This window comes from Zalophus californianus, chromosome 12 (genome assembly GCF_009762305.2).
Source record: "Zalophus californianus isolate mZalCal1 chromosome 12, mZalCal1.pri.v2, whole genome shotgun sequence".
NCBI lineage: Eukaryota > Metazoa > Chordata > Mammalia > Carnivora > Otariidae > Zalophus > Zalophus californianus.
Genome location: NC_045606.1, coordinates 63,678,443 through 63,698,044, shown reverse-complemented (window position 1 = coordinate 63,698,044; position 19,602 = coordinate 63,678,443). Strand labels below are relative to the sequence as shown.

At 42.3% G+C, this 19,602-nt stretch overlaps 2 protein-coding genes across 9 annotated transcripts in view; one reads left to right on the top strand and one right to left on the bottom strand.

Moving 5' to 3' along the window:
* The window catches only part of LOC113911067 (nascent polypeptide-associated complex subunit alpha, muscle-specific form-like), a 163,041-nt gene that overhangs the window by 21,569 nt on the left and 121,870 nt on the right, over positions 1-19,602 (top strand). The gene's annotated exons all lie outside the window — the stretch shown is intronic.
* Positions 1-19,602, bottom strand: part of BMPER (BMP binding endothelial regulator) — a 247,675-nt gene that overhangs the window by 107,047 nt on the left and 121,026 nt on the right. For 7 of the 8 annotated variants that reach the window (XM_027574993.2, XM_027574997.2, XM_027574991.2 and 4 more), the window contains 4 exons: positions 14,442-14,541; positions 9,235-9,344; positions 5,350-5,490; positions 2,961-3,065 (listed from right to left, as the gene is read on the bottom strand). In XM_027574993.2, coding sequence (XP_027430794.2) covers positions 2,961-3,065; positions 5,350-5,490; positions 9,235-9,344; positions 14,442-14,541 — 456 coding nt within the window. The remainder of the gene's footprint in view (positions 1-2,960; positions 3,066-5,349; positions 5,491-9,234; positions 9,345-14,441; positions 14,542-19,602) is intronic. The other variant, XM_027574992.2, reaches the window with a different exon arrangement.

Below are 19,602 nucleotides of genomic sequence, written 5' to 3'. Positions count from 1 at the left end.
GCATACACACATAAAAATGGGAATCATCTGTCAACCTCTCGATCCATGTAAGGTTTTCATTCTGTCTTTGCTTGTCAGAGGGGCCCAAACAATAAATCATATCCCTAGCACAGGCCTATAGATATGGACAATATCTGTGCTACAGAAAAAATTCAGTCAGATTTCTTCTTTCAGAAAGTGGTATGCTATCTATGTTAAGTCACTGTTATGCAGTTAAAGCCAATGAAGCTGAGGGTTTTGAAATGCTGAGTAATTCCCCATTACCTTTCTGGAAATACAGTGTAATCTCCTATATTCCATTTCTTCTAATTTTTTTTAATGCATGGCATTAAAAGGAGGAAACGTATTCTCAGGGTCCATATCAGAGAATGTCATTGTCTTGTCTCTGACTCAATGAGACTCACAGAGAAGAAGAAATGTGGTCAATTGCCACTAGGGGTCAATTGCATAAAGAATAGATTTAGGCACTCAAAAAAAAAAAAAATACAGACTTTAAAAATGCTGGTTGATAATTGAAGAACTAGAACCACGTCTCATTCATTTTTGCATCAGCCAGGCCTAAAATGGTACATTAAAGACTATGACAACTTTGAAAGAGGCTTAAAACTCGGCCCCACTCAGCCCTCCCTGGTTTGGGGCATTATGACGTATTTTCATTGCCTAGAGTTCGATTATCTATTTCTATTTGGCACAGAGGGCCCCCTTCGGTTTCTTGTCACCAAAAGCAGTTGAAGAAAAGATCAACTGAGGTCGGTTCGGGCTGATGGATTGGTGGCCCCAGGGGAGTGCAGTAAAGTGCTCTATCAGGAGGAGGCAGAACTACTTGAACAAAGGCCCCAACAAAGGGTGACTATATGATCCCCTACATCTGCACCTTGGCAGAAACTGCCATCTCCCTTCTGAAACTGAGTGGAGCTGGTAATCTCACTGAATCACATAAGGAATAAGTCAAGCACAAGCTATGAAGTCTAGGCTCCCAAGTTCTATGTAACTAGCTGTGGAACTCTGGACACGTTGTGACCTCACTGGTAAGAAGTGTCTAGTAATAGCACCCAACTCAGAGGGGTGGTCTCAACATTAAACAGGGTAAGTCCTGCAACTATAGGGAAAGTCTCAGTATGTATCAGTGATGATGAGATGGCAGTGTTATAAACAACCTGTCCCCACTGGAACCCCTCACAGCCCTTCTCACCAAAGGCGCTCCTTTTCCTCAGGGCTGGGGATGAGGGAGGGGTTGAGGGAGAGTGGGGTCTGTCAGGGAGGATGGACAGGAAACCCTTCTTCAACAAGGCACACATACTTCTGGAAAAAGAGATGAGTAGCAGTCAGGAAGGATAGAGCAGGGAATAGAGTCTGCTTCTTCAAAAGAAAACACACACACACACACACACACACACACACACACACACACAAACACACACACACTTTTTTAAATTTCCCCAGGCAATGCAAAGGAGGGGAAATAAGCATTTAACAGGATTTCCATAGTAGAACTAAGTTATCTTCCAAAGTCCTTGTGCTGGCCCCTGAGGAACTGCTGGAAGGATGCCTAGAAACAGAAACATGCCCTTGGGGCAGGAGCCGGGCAGGACAAGCTTCCACAAGACCAGGAGGGGTGAGGTGGGGGAAAGGTCTGCACTTGGAGAGACAGATGCTCCTGGCTCAAATGAGGTTGTCAGAGAGGAGATGCTGAGATGCCGCTGACATGAAGAACATTGACCTCCCCACAGCAAGAGGACAATGAAACCCATCAAGCCTGCCACAAGCCGGGGGACTCCAGTCAAGCTGGAAACCCCACCACGGCCTGCTGAGGCTAGTTACTTGAGCCACCAGGTTGGCACAGCATCCTGTTTTTGTCTTGTAGAATAAGGAAGCCCATTATTACCAACATGTGCTGCCTGAGTTCATTAACAGTGAGGGTTCCCCAAGGACTGGCATAAATGATGTGATCCCATTTTTCCCAATGAATATTTATAAGCAGACCATGTTCAAGTCTACTTATTGTATCTCCTTTTTTTTTTCTTTCACGGGAGGTTTTCAGTTTTATGTCTGAGGCTTTTTAAAGTAAGACTAATTAGGGTTGTTTTTTTTTTTTCCTTTTTTTTCTCCTCCATTCAGTTGTGCAATAGCAACAGCTGTTGTTTTTTTCGTGCCTCATTTGGCACTCAAGTAAAAACAGCAACTTTTTGTTTATAATAATAACAGATGTGAATAAAATTAAAAGCTGTCTATAAGAGAGAAGGGAGGACATGCCCTGAATATATGGATATATTTTTTTCATTCACTGGAAGGTATTGAATAGGTTTGACATTTTCCCAAAATGCATAAAACCTTGAGAGGTTTCAGGTTGCCGAGGTGAAGTCAATGAAGCTCATGCTTTAGAAGATAATGGCAGCTTTCTTCCGAGTTCTGGAACTGTGCGTTTCTGAAAAGAGATATTTCCATAGGGGCACTATTTCCATTTGGGGCTACGACGGAGTCCAGGGTTAGGGAAGGAAAACGCAGTAAAGGGGTCGGGGGTGTCGCTAGGCCGCCAGAGAAACCTCTCGGGGAGTTTATTACTAAACGACTACATACTACTTTGAAAGACTAAGGGAAGAAATCCCTAATTTGAGAAAAGAGAAAGAGAAGAGAAAAATGGGAAGGCTGTTCAATGGAAAACCCAACAAAAGGAACAAGAGAGCAGATCTAACAGGAGCTGGAGACATTAAAACAAAGGAGTGGGAAAAGTCAGTGAGGAATAGAAGAGCTGGGACAAGTGAAAGGTTAGGAGCTATTTTCATGCGAGACTAGAATTTCCCAAAGGGGCCTTGCAAAGGGGGTTGTGGCTGTCCAGGAACCTGGAAGTATCAGTGGATCTGGATTCTGTGTTCAGAAGATGGCATGTAACCATGGCACATGTAGGGTGTTTCCCAAGACCTTAAGGTAAAGAAAAAAACCAACCTGCATTCCGGACATACCTGGGGGCAGCTGCTGATGGGAACGCACTGCTTCTTTCGACACTCTGTCTTGCCTTTCACACAAGCACAGATGGTGCAGTTAACAGAGGACCACATCTCTCCATCCTATAAGGAGAGAGCACAGGATTCTGCTATCAGCTGGAGGCTGATGGGAGCTAATCCAACACGCTGGGATTTCTCTGCCAAGAAGAGCATTTCTTACCCTGAGTGAGGGATCCATCATCAGACTAAATTACCCTGAGATGTCTCTGCGATTGGAGGGTGTGTGTGTGTGTGTGTGTGTGTGTGTGTGTGTGTGTGTGTGTGTGTTTGTGTGTGTGCGCCCTCTCCAGGATAGAAAAAGAATTCTTGTGCATCTAACCAAACCATATTTGCATCTTGCTCCTCCTGCATTGTTTACTTAGCTTCACCCTTGGAGGGTGTGTGTGTGTGTGTGTGTGTGTGTGTGTGTGTGTGTGTGTGCCCTCTCCAGGATAGAAAAAGAATTCTTGTGCATCTAACCAAATCATATTTGCATCTTGCTCCTCCTGCATTGTTTACTTAGCTTCACCCTGGAAGACAAACATGAATTTTCATATATGATGCAGTAGCAAAGGTCTAATTTTCCTGTTTGATAGAACTGAAATGTTTAAGCTGTCCCAGACACCAACAGTTGAGATGTACAAAAGTGGTTAGTTTGTTCCCAGATGTGACATGGTTCTGGACTACATAGGACATGAACATGCAAAGAACAGAGGCTAATTCAAAGGACTCTCATTGCCCAGGCAGACACCTGATCAGCAAGCCATCTAAATATGTGGAGCCCAGACAGAATACTCCAAGATAACGTGTTCCTGCCTGTCAGATCCTCTGCTCCCAAAAAGCTGGTTAGCACCTTGGAACACATTTTCTAACCCAGAGAAGGCTTTTTGAGGAATATTTTTGGCTCACTGAGTTTATAATATGCAATTGCCAAATACCCAGCCACAAGAAGCCCCGTTCCTCTAGAGAATGTACAGGGATGCATGGCCTAGCTTGTGGAAAAGTAGATTACATTCAAAAGAGATGGGTCTGAAAACAAAACAAGGATTCCTTCCTGGGTTTGTAGATATAAGCAGCAAATTCTGTTAAAAACAGAAAAACTAGCTCAGATTTTGAGGATGACTGCTCCTTTTCCTCTTCCTTCTCATTTTTTGAAGCTGTATTAAGGACTTCTAGAGCTTTTTATTTCTCAGGAGAGAAAGAACTAACTGAATCTGTCTTAAAGGACATCTGACTAGTCCAAATTCTCTGAGTGCACATTTCTAGGACTTGGTGTTTCAAAGGTAACTCTCTGCAAATTATTTTAAGCCTCATCACATAAAGGAACCTTTGTATAAGGGGCCTTGAAAGCTCTTTGCACACAATACCAGCATGAGAGGGAGTCTATTGCATCCAGGTGCTCGGGAAATGGAGGATGACTTTATGTTAAAAGGACACATGAGTGGCTCTGAGAGCCTGGTGTAAATACAACACACACATGACCCCCTTCCTCTGGGCATGACCCATCATGTCTTCTTACTGATTGCATAGGAATCAAGACTCTCCCTCCAACTCTGTCAATGCAAAAGGAAATCTGGCTAAGTGCAGGATGAGGAGGAGCTTCCACGTCTGACTTGATTCCATGGTTCTCAGTCTCAGGAATGTCCTGAGGTGGCACCTTCAGGTACAGAAAGACTCCTTCCACCCAACAGACCAGATGGAAAGCCCTTTGGACAAAGAAAATAATCTTCATTCTGATGTTTACATGGTCACTGCACAGCTGCGCTAACAGAAAACTATGGGTAGCAGTTGACGAGTAGCAGATGGTCAGTGGCCAACGCTGGTGGCTCAGTTGGGGCAAGACTCTCTCACCTTTGCTCAGCGGCTGTGCTGGCATCAATATCCTCACCTGAGCATCTTCCAAGTGAGAAAAGTCTCTCTTTGAAAAAGAAGCTTTGTGAAAAATTCTAAAAGTATTAAGCTACAGAACCATCAGGATCTCGGAAAGGGACACTGAGCATCTCTAACTAAATGAGATGCCCCCAGTCATTAGGGCACCCAGAACAGCACTGTCTTCAACTCAGTCCTAGTCACTGGCCCTGCACATGTGGTGATCATGTTTCACAGGCTTAAAATACTTTGTAAAGCAAAAATAAAGCCAAAAAAAAACCATTTTTCCAAACAGTTGCTTCTCTGCCCCACATGTATTTGATCTTAAATATATGTATATTTAGTATTGCAATATAAATAATTACATTTGCATACACACACACACACACATGACATATGTGTCTACAAAATATGGATTACTCTGGTCTGCCTTTTGTCTGGAGCTTTCTACATTCCCGTATGTAGAAAGTGGTTCCCAGGCACTTGGCTTGTGACATACCCGGAAAATCTTGTTGCCAAACTTGCACACCTTGATGTCCTCCGGAGGCATGCGCAGGAGGCACTCTTCACAACACATCTCCTCCCCTCTGACGCAGCCACCAGGGTGGGAGCACTTCTTCTTACACACCACGGTGGAGTCCTGGGGGCCCGAGGGCAAACCAGAAATTAAAAATGTTCTCCATCTCTACCAAACATCCCACCTGACCCTCCTTTTAACAACCCACAACTAACTGCTTTAAAACATATTCTGAAGATATCACACTGTAACTTGTTGCAATAAATCTCTCTTTCCCCTCAAAATGTTATTTGTTGATGGAGGTATCTGGACAAGAAGATGAAGAAGCTATGAGAAGTGTGATATACCTTCGCTACCTTCCAATGTCTATAACTTAATGTTCAAGAAACTTCTGGTTGCACTCCAGCCAGCGTGTGGCTCACCAGTTTCCTTCTTCCTGCCCTTTTCCTCTTGCACGTCCTTCATGAACGTTGCCCTCTCGGGTCTCCTCCAGGGCTTTATGCCACCTTCAGGGGGTTTAGCATAAAGGCATGGTATCTAATCAAAAAGTAAACATTAGGAGCTGTTGTTCCTCCTCAAGGTGAAATTCCTTAGTGTGTTCTATGTTCACAGAAGAACTGAACAAGCAAGTCCAAAACTGGGCCTGGGCTCTAGGGCTCCTCCATAAAGGATGTAACCTTCGTCAGACCACTTACCCCCTGAGAGTGACGAGTTTATATCTGTAACTTTAAGAGGTATGGCTTGCTTTCTAAAGAAGTGGCATCGCATGAACAAAATAGCCAAGTAAGTTGTGCCTACTAATTTATTCAACACACTGGAGAAAAATTCAGAGCTGTTCAAGAAAAGTAAACTTGTTTAGTTCCCCAGCCAACAAGTTTCAATTTTACCGGAGTAGGTTGTCAGCTGGAATGAATGTAAGAGCAAAACACTTGTGAGACTCGGTGGCAGGCAGGGATGGAGGAAAGCAGTGTCCCAGGTAGATGGGCAATACCCTCACAGTGTGGAGTTACTGGGAGACCGATGACAGGGAAACGAGACCAAGCCCTCTCTTGTTAGTTAGCGTTGAGAGAGAACTCACTTAAACAGGTGTGTCAATCAATGTATGTAACTTCTGTAGCTCCTCTGTTAATCCTATGACTTCAAGAAGTACTCCTGGTATTCATCCACTATACTCCTACTGACCTATCCATCTAAGATTAATATGACAATGAGATAATCCTTTTAAAGATGGCATTAGTTGTGTTTTATTTTTAAGGTTCTACCACATCAGATAATGGGTAGGATTTAGCATTGGACAAGACCAGTTCATTTATTAGGTATGTTATCTTATGCAAATCCATCTCCTTGAGCCTCAGATTCCTCATCTTCAAAATGGAGGTGAGAGTACCTACTTCTCAGGTTTATCGTGCGATTTAAATGAAATATGCAAAGCACTTGCCACAGTTTCTGGCACATAGAAATTATTATAAGTCTACTCATAAACTGGGAAAAAATATGTTGCCAAGCTGCACGTCTTGATTTCTAGTTTGAAAACAGCGTACTCCCTAGCTCTCAAGTAATACATACTTCACAGTAATAGATTTCCCACCTTTCACTACACACACACACACACACACACACACACACACACACACACACACACGGCATGCATTAGATCATATGGCTGGCAGTAGTTTAAGCAATGAGAATACAGAGATGGATGGATGTGCTTCTGTATACAAGGAGTTCACAGAGCAAACGGAGAGAGAGGACCACGGGAACAAATAAATTGCAATATAATGTAGTAACCAGAATTAGTAGAGGTATAGAGGTAACAGAAAAGAGGGGTAATTACCTACCTGTGTGAGTCAGGAAAGCCTCCCCAGGGGACGTAACATGTGAGATAGGCTGTTGTGTAGGAAGAGGAGTTTGCTAATCAAACTGAAAGATGAGGCTACACTCCAGGTGGAGGAATCATCAGATCTGAAGGCCCAAAGACCTGAAACCATACTGTGCTCAGAGTACTATTAAACAGTTTCCTGCACCTGCCATGGCACTGGGTGGAGATGCTGAAGAGGGAAGCTCTAAGCAGACAGAAAATAATACTGATTATCCAAAATGACTTCAAGCATCCAGTTTTCCAAAGATGACTGTAAACGCATACTCTGAGAAAAGACAACCTCTTGAAGGAACAATATTAATTACACTTTTTTGAGCACGGGGACATATTGCCTAATCTTCTCTCAAAAGAATCCATGAGACCCAAAGCACTGCAAGCATAACAGATTCTCAGTCTGCTCTCCTGCAATTAAGAGAATTGGGGATGTGGTATGTTTCATCAAAGGTTCAGTACCCTCAAGAGGAAGCTAGAACCTGTAAAATTCCTGGAGAGGAAGAAAAGTCTGGAGGATGGATGCCAAGGCAAACAGAAGGAGTGGCTGTATGTTTAGCATAGGATAGTGCAAACGACGAGAGGAAGGAGCCTGAGGAAAGTATTCTCAGTCTTCGGAAATACTCAGTGTCAGTGCCAAGGAACAGACAGTTCAGCCCCTATTCAGCCACCCCCCTGAAGGAGTGCATGCTACTTAACAAAGCATGCCTCAAGTAATCAGGAACTTCTGAACTCTAATCCTAGCTACTGACTCATAGCTGACATTGAGCAAAACTCCTCTCTTTCCCTCTCTAGCGCTTTAGCTATTAAAAACAAAACAACAACCATCACCACCAAAATGCATTATTCTAAATTCATTTCACACAGATGTTTGGCTTAACCCACTAATGAATGATCCTAAAATCTCCCATTAAAATGGTTCTCTTCTTGGTTTTAAAAATAAATCACTGCATAAGCACAGTCAATTAATGTGTGATGTGCATCCCTTTAAAATTCTGGGGGCACCTGGGTGGCTCAGTCGTTAGGCATCTGCCTTCGGCTCAGGTCATGATCTCAGGGTCCTGGGATCGAGCCCCACACTGAGCCTCGCATCGGGCTCCCTGCTCCGCAGGAAGCCTGCTTCTCCCTCTCCCACTCCCCCTGCTTGTGTTCCCTCTCTCGCTGTGTCTCTCTCTGTCAAATAAATAAATAAAATCTTTAAAAAAATAATAAAAATAAAATAAGATAAAAGAAAATTCTGGAGCTGTGGAATTCATTCTTTACCAGTCATTAGACCTCTGGTTGCCTTTGGAGAAAAGCAAGCAATGCCTCAGGTAAGAAATGGTACAATGAACAATGCATAAATACTCTCTTCCCAAACTATCAGGTTTATCTTTGTGATAAACTATAAATCCACGCTTTTCTTTCCTCTTGAATGTGATTAAAGTCATTTTTAGTGCGAGGTGTGTCAGAGAATTCATCTTTGATAGTTAGAGCCAGAGAACACTGCCACATCTATGTGTCTGATTTTAGAAAGTACCTCAGGATAGCCTCCTCAGACTTTAGTTCTCACCTCTGGAACCTAACTTGTAGGTCCTGGGAAGATAACAGTGAATTGTAATTTGGGTCCTATGTTTTAACTTCCTTGTGACTTTGAGTATGATCTCAACTAGTAAAATGGCATTGATAATGCCTCGTTCCAGTAAGTAACACATTGTGTTACTTGTAACACATGGCTATACTGTTAACAATAAAACCCCGGGGTGCGTGGGTGGCTCAGTCCTTAAGCGTCTGCCTTCGGCTCAGGTCATGATCTCAGGGTCCTGGGATGGAGTCCCGCATTGGGCTCCCTGCTCAGCGGGAAGCCTGCTTCTCCCTCTCCCACTCCCCCTGCTTCTGTTCCCTCTCTCGCTGTGTCTCTCTCCGTCAAATAAACAAAATCTTTAAAAAAGAAATAAATAAATAAAAATAAAACCCCAACTGCATTTTTGGACCACAGCCCCTCAGAGCCACATTACCTGGCAGGTGCATGCAGTGCAGTTATCGTAGAGAAATGAAGATCCATTGTCATAAACGTCACTGCGAAAGAGGCAGCTTCCAAATGGGAGGTCAAACACTTTCCTCTGACCTAGAGGGAAGCAACAGCATGGTGTAAGCAAGACAGAAGCCAGGATGTCCCACTTTGTCATCAACAATTACATCACAGGGCTGTTAAACATTTTCACAAGAGCAGGTAAACCTGGTACACAAAAATAGCCCTGGGTCAGATGTTCCCAGGGAATCCCCTGGGGTCATAATGTAGAGAGCTTTTGTTATAAAGGGTTTGATTCCACACTGAATCTTTTAAGTTCAACAAATCTTTATTACCATTATAGTGAACCAAGATGACCAGGTCTATGTTGACCTGCCCTCATGGAGCTCACAATCTACTGGTGAGACAAACCCACAAAGAATGATTTCAACACAGTAATACGGTAAGTTGTGGAAAGAAGCCAATATGGGAACTGTAGGGACAGGGAGGTCAGAGAAGATTTCTTAGAAGATGTAATGCTTGAGCTGCATTTTAAAAACAAGTAAAATTATCCAGAAAGAAGGTACTGGCAGGGAAGAGGCAAAAGGAGTCAAGATATCCCAAGAAGAACTAGAATGAGCGAAAAGAAGAACCAGTGATATTCCATCTCGGTTGGAGATGGCAATGGCAAGTCCACTGGTATAAAGGATGGCACTAACTCAAAATGTGCATAAAGGCAGAATCCAACCCACATGCCAAGTGCCCAAGCTTTCATAGGCATCGCACCTCTGTAGAATTAGCTTGGTTTTCCCTGATGTGAAGATCTGATTGGTGACCAAAAGGGCCATAAAAAAGCAAACCCAAATAAAGACTACAATCCAATTTCCTCCTTTCTTTCAGTATATGAGCATCTACTCCCTGGAGCATACAAAAACATCCCTGACAAGTTACTTGAATCAAGGACTGAGTTAAGAAGTCAAAGATTCATAGTCACTCATTAGATTTACATCTATACTCTTTCTTCTTATAAAAAGATTAAAAGCAATCTCTATTTATCAGAATGCCCAGTGAAATGCTGAAAATACCTATAGGCACATACTAAATGCTACTCTCAGAATTAGAATTGTTGGAATTACCATCAATAGGAGTCAAGAAAAATTCTATCTTCCTGCTAGAGTCAACTTCAAGGCTAGAATACATATACATATAGAATTAAATTGTTTAGTTCTTACTACCAGAAGTAAACTTGCCTCAAAAGATGGCAGTAAATTATAACCTGGGTCCCACATATGGACCCCCTGGTGACCTTGAGTATTTCTCCAGGCCTCACTTAGGTCACTTGTAAAATGGTACTAATAATGCCTCCTTGCAATAATACACGGCCCTCTCTACCTACAATTCTGATACTAGAGTACATAACCAAAATCCCTTTCATGGTTAGACAAAATTTAGCTAAATGACTGTATTTTTGCACCTAGCAAGTACTAATAACCCAACTAAGATGGGTATTCTTATGTGTACACCAAGGTCCTGAATTTCTTGAAACTTGTGAGAACTTAGAGACTCAATTAGAGGATTACCTGCAAAACACAAAATTCAGCCTTTTCTCTAGTTCTTTCTTCTAGGCCCTGAAGGATCAGAAAGCTGTGTGCAGGCCACCCACCCCATTAGAATCACTTCTGTCGCATCACACCTTGGTTTTAAGATATTCTGATATAAGCAACATCCCTAAGCATATCTTTTTTCTCTTTTGTATTTACTATAAAAATGATGGTGATGTCATTTTTCACTGCTGTAAACAGTGTCCTCTATATTAATCTATCAGAGATGTTTTTCTATCCTTCAAGAATTAAAAATAGCTATTTCAATTCAGCAACTTTTACAAATGTGATAACCTGGTTTGCCTTTTCCCAACTTTTATCTACATGTGTTTCATGTATCCTATAAGTGGCCTTAAATCCTTTGGCAAGAGGCAGGATATAAATATATAAATATAGTCAAGCTTCTTTCTCCACCAATCAAAATACATCTTCTTTATGGCTGAGTTCCACATGACCTCCTCAGAGGCCCTTTTACCTCTTAGAATGAGCAGCCCCTTCCTGTGTTCCCACAGCTTGTAGCTTTTACTACATTTATAGTACTCAGTACTGTGGCATGGCTGAATGAATGAATGGTGAACAAATGGATGGATGGATTGGTGGATTGATGATGCATCAGTAGATCACTGAACAAAAAGACTCTTCAACAAGTTTATCCCCCTGAACAAATGTGAACAATTACCTAGATTATCACCCAATAAAATATAATTTTTACCTAAAACACTGATGTAAAGCTTTTATCACAGAGTTTGGCATTCATTACACACCCACCATAAGTGGCAGATAATGAGTATTATCATTACTAGCAGTAGTAAAATTCCAATATGATCCTAGGCTGTGTCACTCTGAGAGGTGCATTGGGTGTTCAATGTACACAAACCTCTGATGGGTCTCTTCCTTGAAAATGAGAAAGAGAGGAAGAGAATGTTATAGTGCAAAAGGCAGAGGTATGTCATATAAATGAATCCTAGTCAAAGGAATATTTAACAGCAAATTGGTGTCCAACCAGCCAAAAGTCTAATTAGTCTAAGATTTCAGCATCTAGAAAGTATTCTAATGTTTACTTTTTTTCCTTTCTGTCTTTTACCGTGTGGGTATGTTTCTTTTTACCCCTGAGGAACACAAAATCTTACCTTAATCCCAAAGTCAGCATGGCCAAAAATAAGATAAAACATTCAAAAGAGTGGTTCAGAGACTCCATATACAGCCTAATTTAAGCCATTTCCACATTATTCCACTGGGGTTTAGGTCAATCAAAAAAGGTCTCATTTGGGAGAATTATGATTTTCAAGTTTCCTAAGACTTGCCGTTCCTTTTGTAGTCTGTCTTATGACCACAAGTGGACAAAAAAAGTCTGCATTCAATACAACAGCCATTGCTCATATGAGAGGTTTCTGAGCTGACTCAGCACATCCACGGTACGGGCTTCAAAGCATTAATCAAACCTACTTATCTTCAATGTCAGGCCCCAAATGTCACTTGCTCTGTGATGACTTTCCTGCTTAGACGGAATGCTGTGTCCACCACGACCAAAAGCATAATGATTTCAACCACAGTGAACTAGCTAACTCTGTGCCGGTGTACAAGCACACATTGGCAACCCAGGAAGCACATATCTCAGTGGAAATGTCTTTAATCAGGCATGTCTAAACAATTCTTCTTTGTTCTTTTAATTATTTCATAGTTACTTAAAAAGTATGTGCGTGTGTGTGTGTGTGTGTGTGCGTGTGTGTGTATACATGTAGCAGGAAGGTACACATTATTAGATGAAGAGATGGCAGAGAAATCCCTCGAAGAAGAGAAAACTGCCTTCATTTAACAAGATATTTTTAGCTGACCACTTGGTTGTAGAAAGACAGACTCAGGCTTTCGCGGTGATAAGCTGGGAATGAAAAACATCCATCAGCAGGGTGTTCTGGAATTAACAAGAGCAAACTATGATGGAAAGGAAAGAGGAATCAAAAAAAAAAAAGGGTGTGAACAATAACTGATAGGAGGCTGGGTCCCAAATAAAAGATAAACAGTGATACTCTCCCAAAGACAAAATAGTTAAAACCTTTGAAGAACAAAGGGAGTTTAAGGGTCCATTTCACGTTGTTCGCTGTCCTTCTCTTTAATCACCCTCCTCATTGACTGCAAGCCTTCAGTAAAATCTACTACATGAGCCTTGATTCAACAACACCATAGAATGTGAAAAGACTGGAGAGTGAGTATCCCTGGAAGTACAAGATGATGTTAAAGGAGGAGGAGGAGAAGAAGAAAAAGAAGAAGGAGAAGGAGGGAGGAAGGGAAAGGGGAAGAAGAAGCAGCAGCAGCAGAGGCGAAGGAGGAGAAGTTATTATCTGAGAAGGAGAAGGAGAAGGAAGAAAATAAAGAGAGAAACAGCAGGAGCAGAAACACAAAGCCAGTGGTGACTAGGAAATGTGTTAACTTCCTCAAGGATCCCTGGAGATTTGAGTGGGGTTGCTGGGGGATTCTAGTGGGAGATGTCCTATTGTATTCATATGCTGGGTCAAGGTGCTTTTATTTGAATCTTAGTCTGACCTCTACTAACTCAGGAGTTTGAAGATCGCGTGCAAGAAACTGACGTACGGATTATAAACAAGTGCCAAAGGATCCCTTGCTCTAGAGACTCTCCATCACAGGCTGTCTCTTTTCAGTTAGCAATGTGTGTGCCACTCTCCGCATCCCCAGGGAGGCTGAGCAGCAGCAGGTTAAAGCACAGGCTTAGGAATCACAGGGACTCGTGTTCAGGCATCAACTCCATAACTCACTAGCTGTGGCACCTTCTACGAATCTACTCCCCTCTCCTGCAATAATACTAATCAGAGCACCTATATTACATAGCAGAATGATATATTTAGCACCTATACAGCACAGCTTCCTGAGAAACTTTAATGAGAAAAAGCATATAAAGTGCTTTGCATGGTGCCTAAGACATAGTAAATGCTCAACAAGAAATGGCTAATCCTCTTTTGTTGGCTATTTTTCATCGTTCCTTTCCAAACCTCTTGCTTTTGGTGTTATCCTCCGGCCTGTTTTTGCCTCTAAAAGTAACACTGGTCTATGTTCCTCCATATGTTAACTTCATATGCCTTTAAAATACTAGTCATTTCTACTGATCATCATATGTCCGAAGAAAGATAGTTTCTTCAATACTGTTCTCTCTATCAGGAGCTATTATCCCAGGTTGTCTGGTGAACCAGGTTTACAGATACAGGGGAAGACAAGACAGAAGAAACCCCTGTAGATGGGGCGCCTGGGTGGCTCAGTCAGTTAAGCATCTGCTTTCGGCTCAGGTCATGATCTCAGGGTGCTGGGATCAAGCCCTGCATCGGGCTCCCTGCTTCTCCCTTTCCCTCTGCCTGCCCCTCCCCCTGCTTGTGCTCTCTCTCTCTCTGTCAAATAAACACATAAAATCTAAAAAAAAAAAAAAGAAAGAAACCCCTGTAGAGAACTCAGAAAAGAGATAAACTCCTATAATCAGAAGAAGCAGTTATTCCTAAGAAGCCATGAACTAGGACAACCTGAGAACCCCAACAATGTGAAGGAAGACTCTCAGCAGAAACTCCCAAGAATAAATTACATTGTTTTTGACCTGAAAGCATTCACTCACCCAAACATTTGGGGCAGCACTGTCCTGGGGGAGTGTGGCTAAGGTGCTGAGGACAGGAGAGAATGGGACAGACTTCTCTCACGCACTGTGTCCTGCCTCCCTGAAGAAAAAAGAGAGAGAGAAAAAAAAGCACATTTAGAAAAGTAAGTGCATATATATATATATTGTATAATCAAGATGTCTGGAACAAACCTAGGGCCTTCCCTGGTATTATTAGGTCCCTGGGGTGACTACTCACATCTGTGTAATTTCTCCCAACTCTCCATTTATCTTCCCTGTCGGCCACACGAACTACATCCTCAAAAAGACTGTCCCTGAAGAGATTATTACAGCATCACCTCTCCCCACCCAACACCACTTTTATTTATCTTTTTCCTCCTCAGGACTAGCCAACCATCTCAGTTTGCCTGAGATTAGAGGCTTTCAGTACTAAACCTGGGAGAGTCTTGGGCAAACCAGGACAAGTTGGCCTCTCTTTCCAACCCCGAAGCAAGCAATCCCCTCTGGATTTTACTGAGAATTCCTCCTCTTTCAGACCCCCATCTTTCTGTAGGTTCTGCAGACATCTTCCTCCAAGAATACTTCCCTTCCTGTCACTGCTTAAAGGTGTTGCTAGCATGACTCAATGAGGCTTGGATTTAAGGAAGGTAGCCAGACTGCTGAAAATGGATATGCTGAAAGCCAATATTCAGAAGAACCATTTCACTGAATTCACTCAGCTAACCAAACCTGTTTGTATCATAAGTACACGGCAAATGATGATTGATAATGGAAGGAATGGCAAAGGCCCAGCTGCCTATGGGAGAAGTTCTAGAGCCTTCAGATTTTTCCCTGCCCCTCATTCTCTGCCCTTTCCTCTTTTCTGACACCCTTTCTTTCCTTCTTTACCTCAGCACGCCCCCACCTCCTCTGGCCATTAATCTCTCTCCCCTCCCACAACTCGAAGATGCAGCATGCCTACTCCCCCTCCTCGACGCCTCACCAGAGGCATCTGTTTTTCCAGCCTCAGCAACTTGTAATTGAATCTTCAGAAAGCTGGGGCAGGGAAAAATAAAAAAAAAGTGATTTCCAGTCAATTTACATCCAACACCCTTGTAAGGCTCATGTGAAAACTATCCTGTGCAAAATGAATTTCTACCAAATTTATGAATAATTATTTTTTTTTTTAGAAAAATCAGTAGATTTGGTAAACAGATCACTAGGCAAATGCAATTTCAGTGGATTGGCTTCTCTGGGATTTGAGCTAGAAAGCAAACTAGTAGACCCTCAGGTACCCACTGTATGAAACCGGTAATTTATATCTCAAGAGGCCTCAGGAAATGAGGAACTCATGCCTCAAAGAAGGGAAAGATTCCCCGAGGCCTTTCCTCACACCTTCTCCAGCACTCTCTGCAATAACACCAGACGTTAGCCGTCTGGGTCATATTCATGCCCATTCCCCCGCATGGCCGCCGTCCATTGTTCCTGCTCTCCCTTCCTCGTCTTGCCAGTTTTGTAATTACTGTTTATTTTTTGGTATGAGTGGATGAAAAGGGCAGGGCACATTATGTCTTTTTAAATATTTATTATTTTTAAGCCATTTTCACATTGGATTCTTCCCCAAACCAATAGAGAACATGCAAAAACACAACAAAAAGCTCTTCTGTTGTTTTTACATTATTTCCAGACCAGCAAGAATCACTAAAAATCTCCTAAGAATCCCTGGCTGTTTTCTGTGAGGTTCCTCACTCCATTCTGCATAATCCTAAAGTCAGGCCCTTCACCAGACTTCGGAGGCACATAACCTGAGTCTGGGTCAGACTCTGAGGTCTGCCCTAGCTTATACATAAGCCACAAAAGCTAAACCTAGAGGGAAGACATAATGCTTCCCTTAACTTTTATTTGAAAAAATTCATCTGCAAGCAACTTCCTAAAATCTTGAAGCCTCAGGCCACATGAGGCTGCCTGTGTGTTGGCTTCCTGTAGGTGCACAGAGAACATATTCTTTTCTTCAATATTCTCTGTTCCCGTTGGAGCAGCATCTATTTTTCAAGCATATTTTAAAATTAAAATTTTTAAAAAATATTGCATAATTGCAATAGGAGTTAACTTGTCCAATCCTTCAGAAAGCTGGCAAAAGATTATGTGGTCTCCAGTAATTTCCCTTACACTAAGGTCAAAGAGCAGATTTTGCATACATAATACAACTGCAGTTTGTCTTTCCCAAGAGCCCATTAAAGTAACTTGAACTCCAATCTGGGTTTGCTAGTTTAGTCAAGTTTTATTTTGTTTGGGTTGCAGTATTGTGGCACAGCCCAAGTCCCGAGGCTGCATTCCAATTAATACCACCAAAGAAAGTGCCAGCCCTTTTCGGCTCACAACCTGCTTCTGTGATTTCAACTCAGCAGGGAATCTGGTTAAACGATGAGATGTGGCTGTGCTGCAAACTAGGAAAGTTAAAATAGTAGAAGTAAACATTTCGGTTTCTAAAAATGTACTAATTCCTACTGTAACTGCACTAACTCAGGCTCTATCAGATTAGTCCAATCTTTCTAACCGGCTTCCCTGCCTCAGCTCTCTTGCACTAACCCATACTGGAAACTTCAATATGTCCAGGACTCCTTTCCAACATCCATCCGTCATTTCATTACTGGATCAAATATATGTTTAAGGTCTACATATGCTGAGGAGACAGCAGTGAATATAACATACAAAAATCACTTGCTTTTTGGAGCCTACGTTACCATGGAGTGTGTCCCCATGCCAAAGTGGAGGATGACTTACCACCGCATTCGGGATAAAATTCAGGCTCAGTGTCCATTGTAGAAGCAATTATGGGCTCACTAAAATCGGTTTCTTCTTCTCCTGACATAGACCAACACTACATTTCTCAGACTCTCTTGCGGTTAGGCCTTATGACTAGGTTCTGACCAAGAAGAGGTGGACAGAAATAAAAAACACGCTTCTAGGCTTGACCCATAAAAATGTCTCATCTCAGTGCTCCACACTCTCACTTTCTGTCTCTACTAGATGAATGGAGGGGATATCAATAACTGTACAAGATGGGAAGAGCCTGCTTCTGCTTCCCTGAGTCACCATGTGGAAGTCTATCCACTAAACACTTGCAATGAACTATTAAATGAGCAAGAAATAAATTTCATTGCATTAAAATACTCAGATGCATTAGATCTTTATTAACCACAGTTAGTCTGCTTTGTCAAGATACCCCATAATCTTCTCTCCCATCTCCTTTCCTCACCATACCAACCCGGAGAGGGGGGTCCAGTGTATCTTCTTTATTATCCCCAGGCACATCTGTGGCCTGCCATCTTCTTTATATGTACCTCTTTCCCTCTCTCCCCCTGTCATTGACTCCTATAAAAATCCTGCTTTGTTCAAGGTCTATTTCAAGCCCCTTCTCACCTGTGAAGCCTTCTAGACCCCTTCATTTCCCAGTGACCTGCTCATCTTTCCCTATCTTTTTCATTCTCATATGTATTCCTGTATTTTTGACACATACATAGAAGTTTAACCCTGCAAGATGATACTGGTTTTGCCTCCAAGCTAATATCCTTCAGGAGAGAGACAGACTGGACAAAACATCTCAGTAAAAATTTCTTGAATGAAAGGAAGAGCCACCACACAGGATGAGCTCGAGAATCTCAATGAATTTCTCAAACCACTTTGAACTACAGGATGCTGATGAGATGGTATAGTTTCAGGGCTGTCTGCATCTGCTTACCTTGTATTTCCTTGGGTTTTGTACATGTTAGGTACTAACTAAATGTTTCGTGGTGCTGGTATATCAAAAAGCAACACTTAACGTCACCTTATAAGCTGGCAGGATTCCTAGGACCCCATGTGTTTTGTTAAATGTTTGAAAATTTCTACATGGTCAAAATACACAAGGATTAATGACTATATTCTCATGTGGTCAACAAGGAAAGGAATGCTAGGAACTTCCATAAGTACTGGAGAGTTATGATTTCCACCATTTTTCCTTAGTTTGTTCTTTAGAGGTGGTCATTTGTTCCCACTGCATATCCTAGTGCTTCTCCGAAAGTAGCTGTTTTTAAAAGAAAGACATGAAACTTGTCCCAAGTCTATTTACCACCCCCTTATTTTTTTGTTTTAGCTGATCCAGTCAAGAACACAATCGTTTTGCGTCAAAGTTTACCCCAGAGCAGCAGTCTTGCTGCATAATAAAAATCTATCTTCCTGAATATAGTAATGAGTGCAAAATGATAAAACCACAGCCATGTGCATACAGGCTTCTTCCCCCACCCCTGAAGACCACTGAGAATTGAGGGCTGGAAACCACACTATAACATGTGACATAGCGCTCATCCCTTGACCAGGATGCAGAGCTGGCTCCCCAACAGGAGGCATTTCTAACCAGTTAGAACCAATCCACTACATTCAGCCACATTCTAGAGGGATTTTTTTTCCCCCAATGTTCATTCAATTGTTTGAAGGGAATGGAATTCTCCATTGATTCTAGATGAAGGTGAGAATAGGGGAGAGAAAACCTGGCAGGGCTACTGTAGGGGAGAAATATATCTTGAGTGCAAAGAGTTTATATGTGCACCATGATTCTTATACTCATAATAGCCAGGGGTGCAAAGCTGGCTTGTGAATAGAGTAACCACTCTGAATTGAAAATTGGCCAAAAAACATCACAAGAGAGAAAGGATGTCCTTAGCCATGCCTCTCTTTGACCTGCAATTTTTTTTTTTTCGTAGTTTCAGAGCATGACAGTTACTTCCAGGGGTAAAGGTCTTGATCCTGGCCAGTGCAGAACAGAAAAATCAAAGCAAAGATGGCCAGTAGGTGAGCTGTCTGATGGAGGGAGCAGGAGTAGAGTGGACAATGGGAGACAGGATAGCCCAAATTGTAGTGGGTGATGAGCCTACTTTAGAGAGAGAAAGCTATTTATAGACATGCATACACATACATGGACACATGTGTACACATATGTACACACACGATATTGACATATATGTACATAGCACTGTGGTATAATAATACAATGGGTGTGTTTGTGAGAGTTACCCACTAGACCAGGGTCTTTCAAGTTTGTCATTAATAACATTTGGGGTCGGGGTTCCTGGGTGGCTCAGTCAGTTAAGTGGCTGCCTTCAGCTCAGGTTGTGATCCCAGCGTCCCGGGATCAAGCCCCACA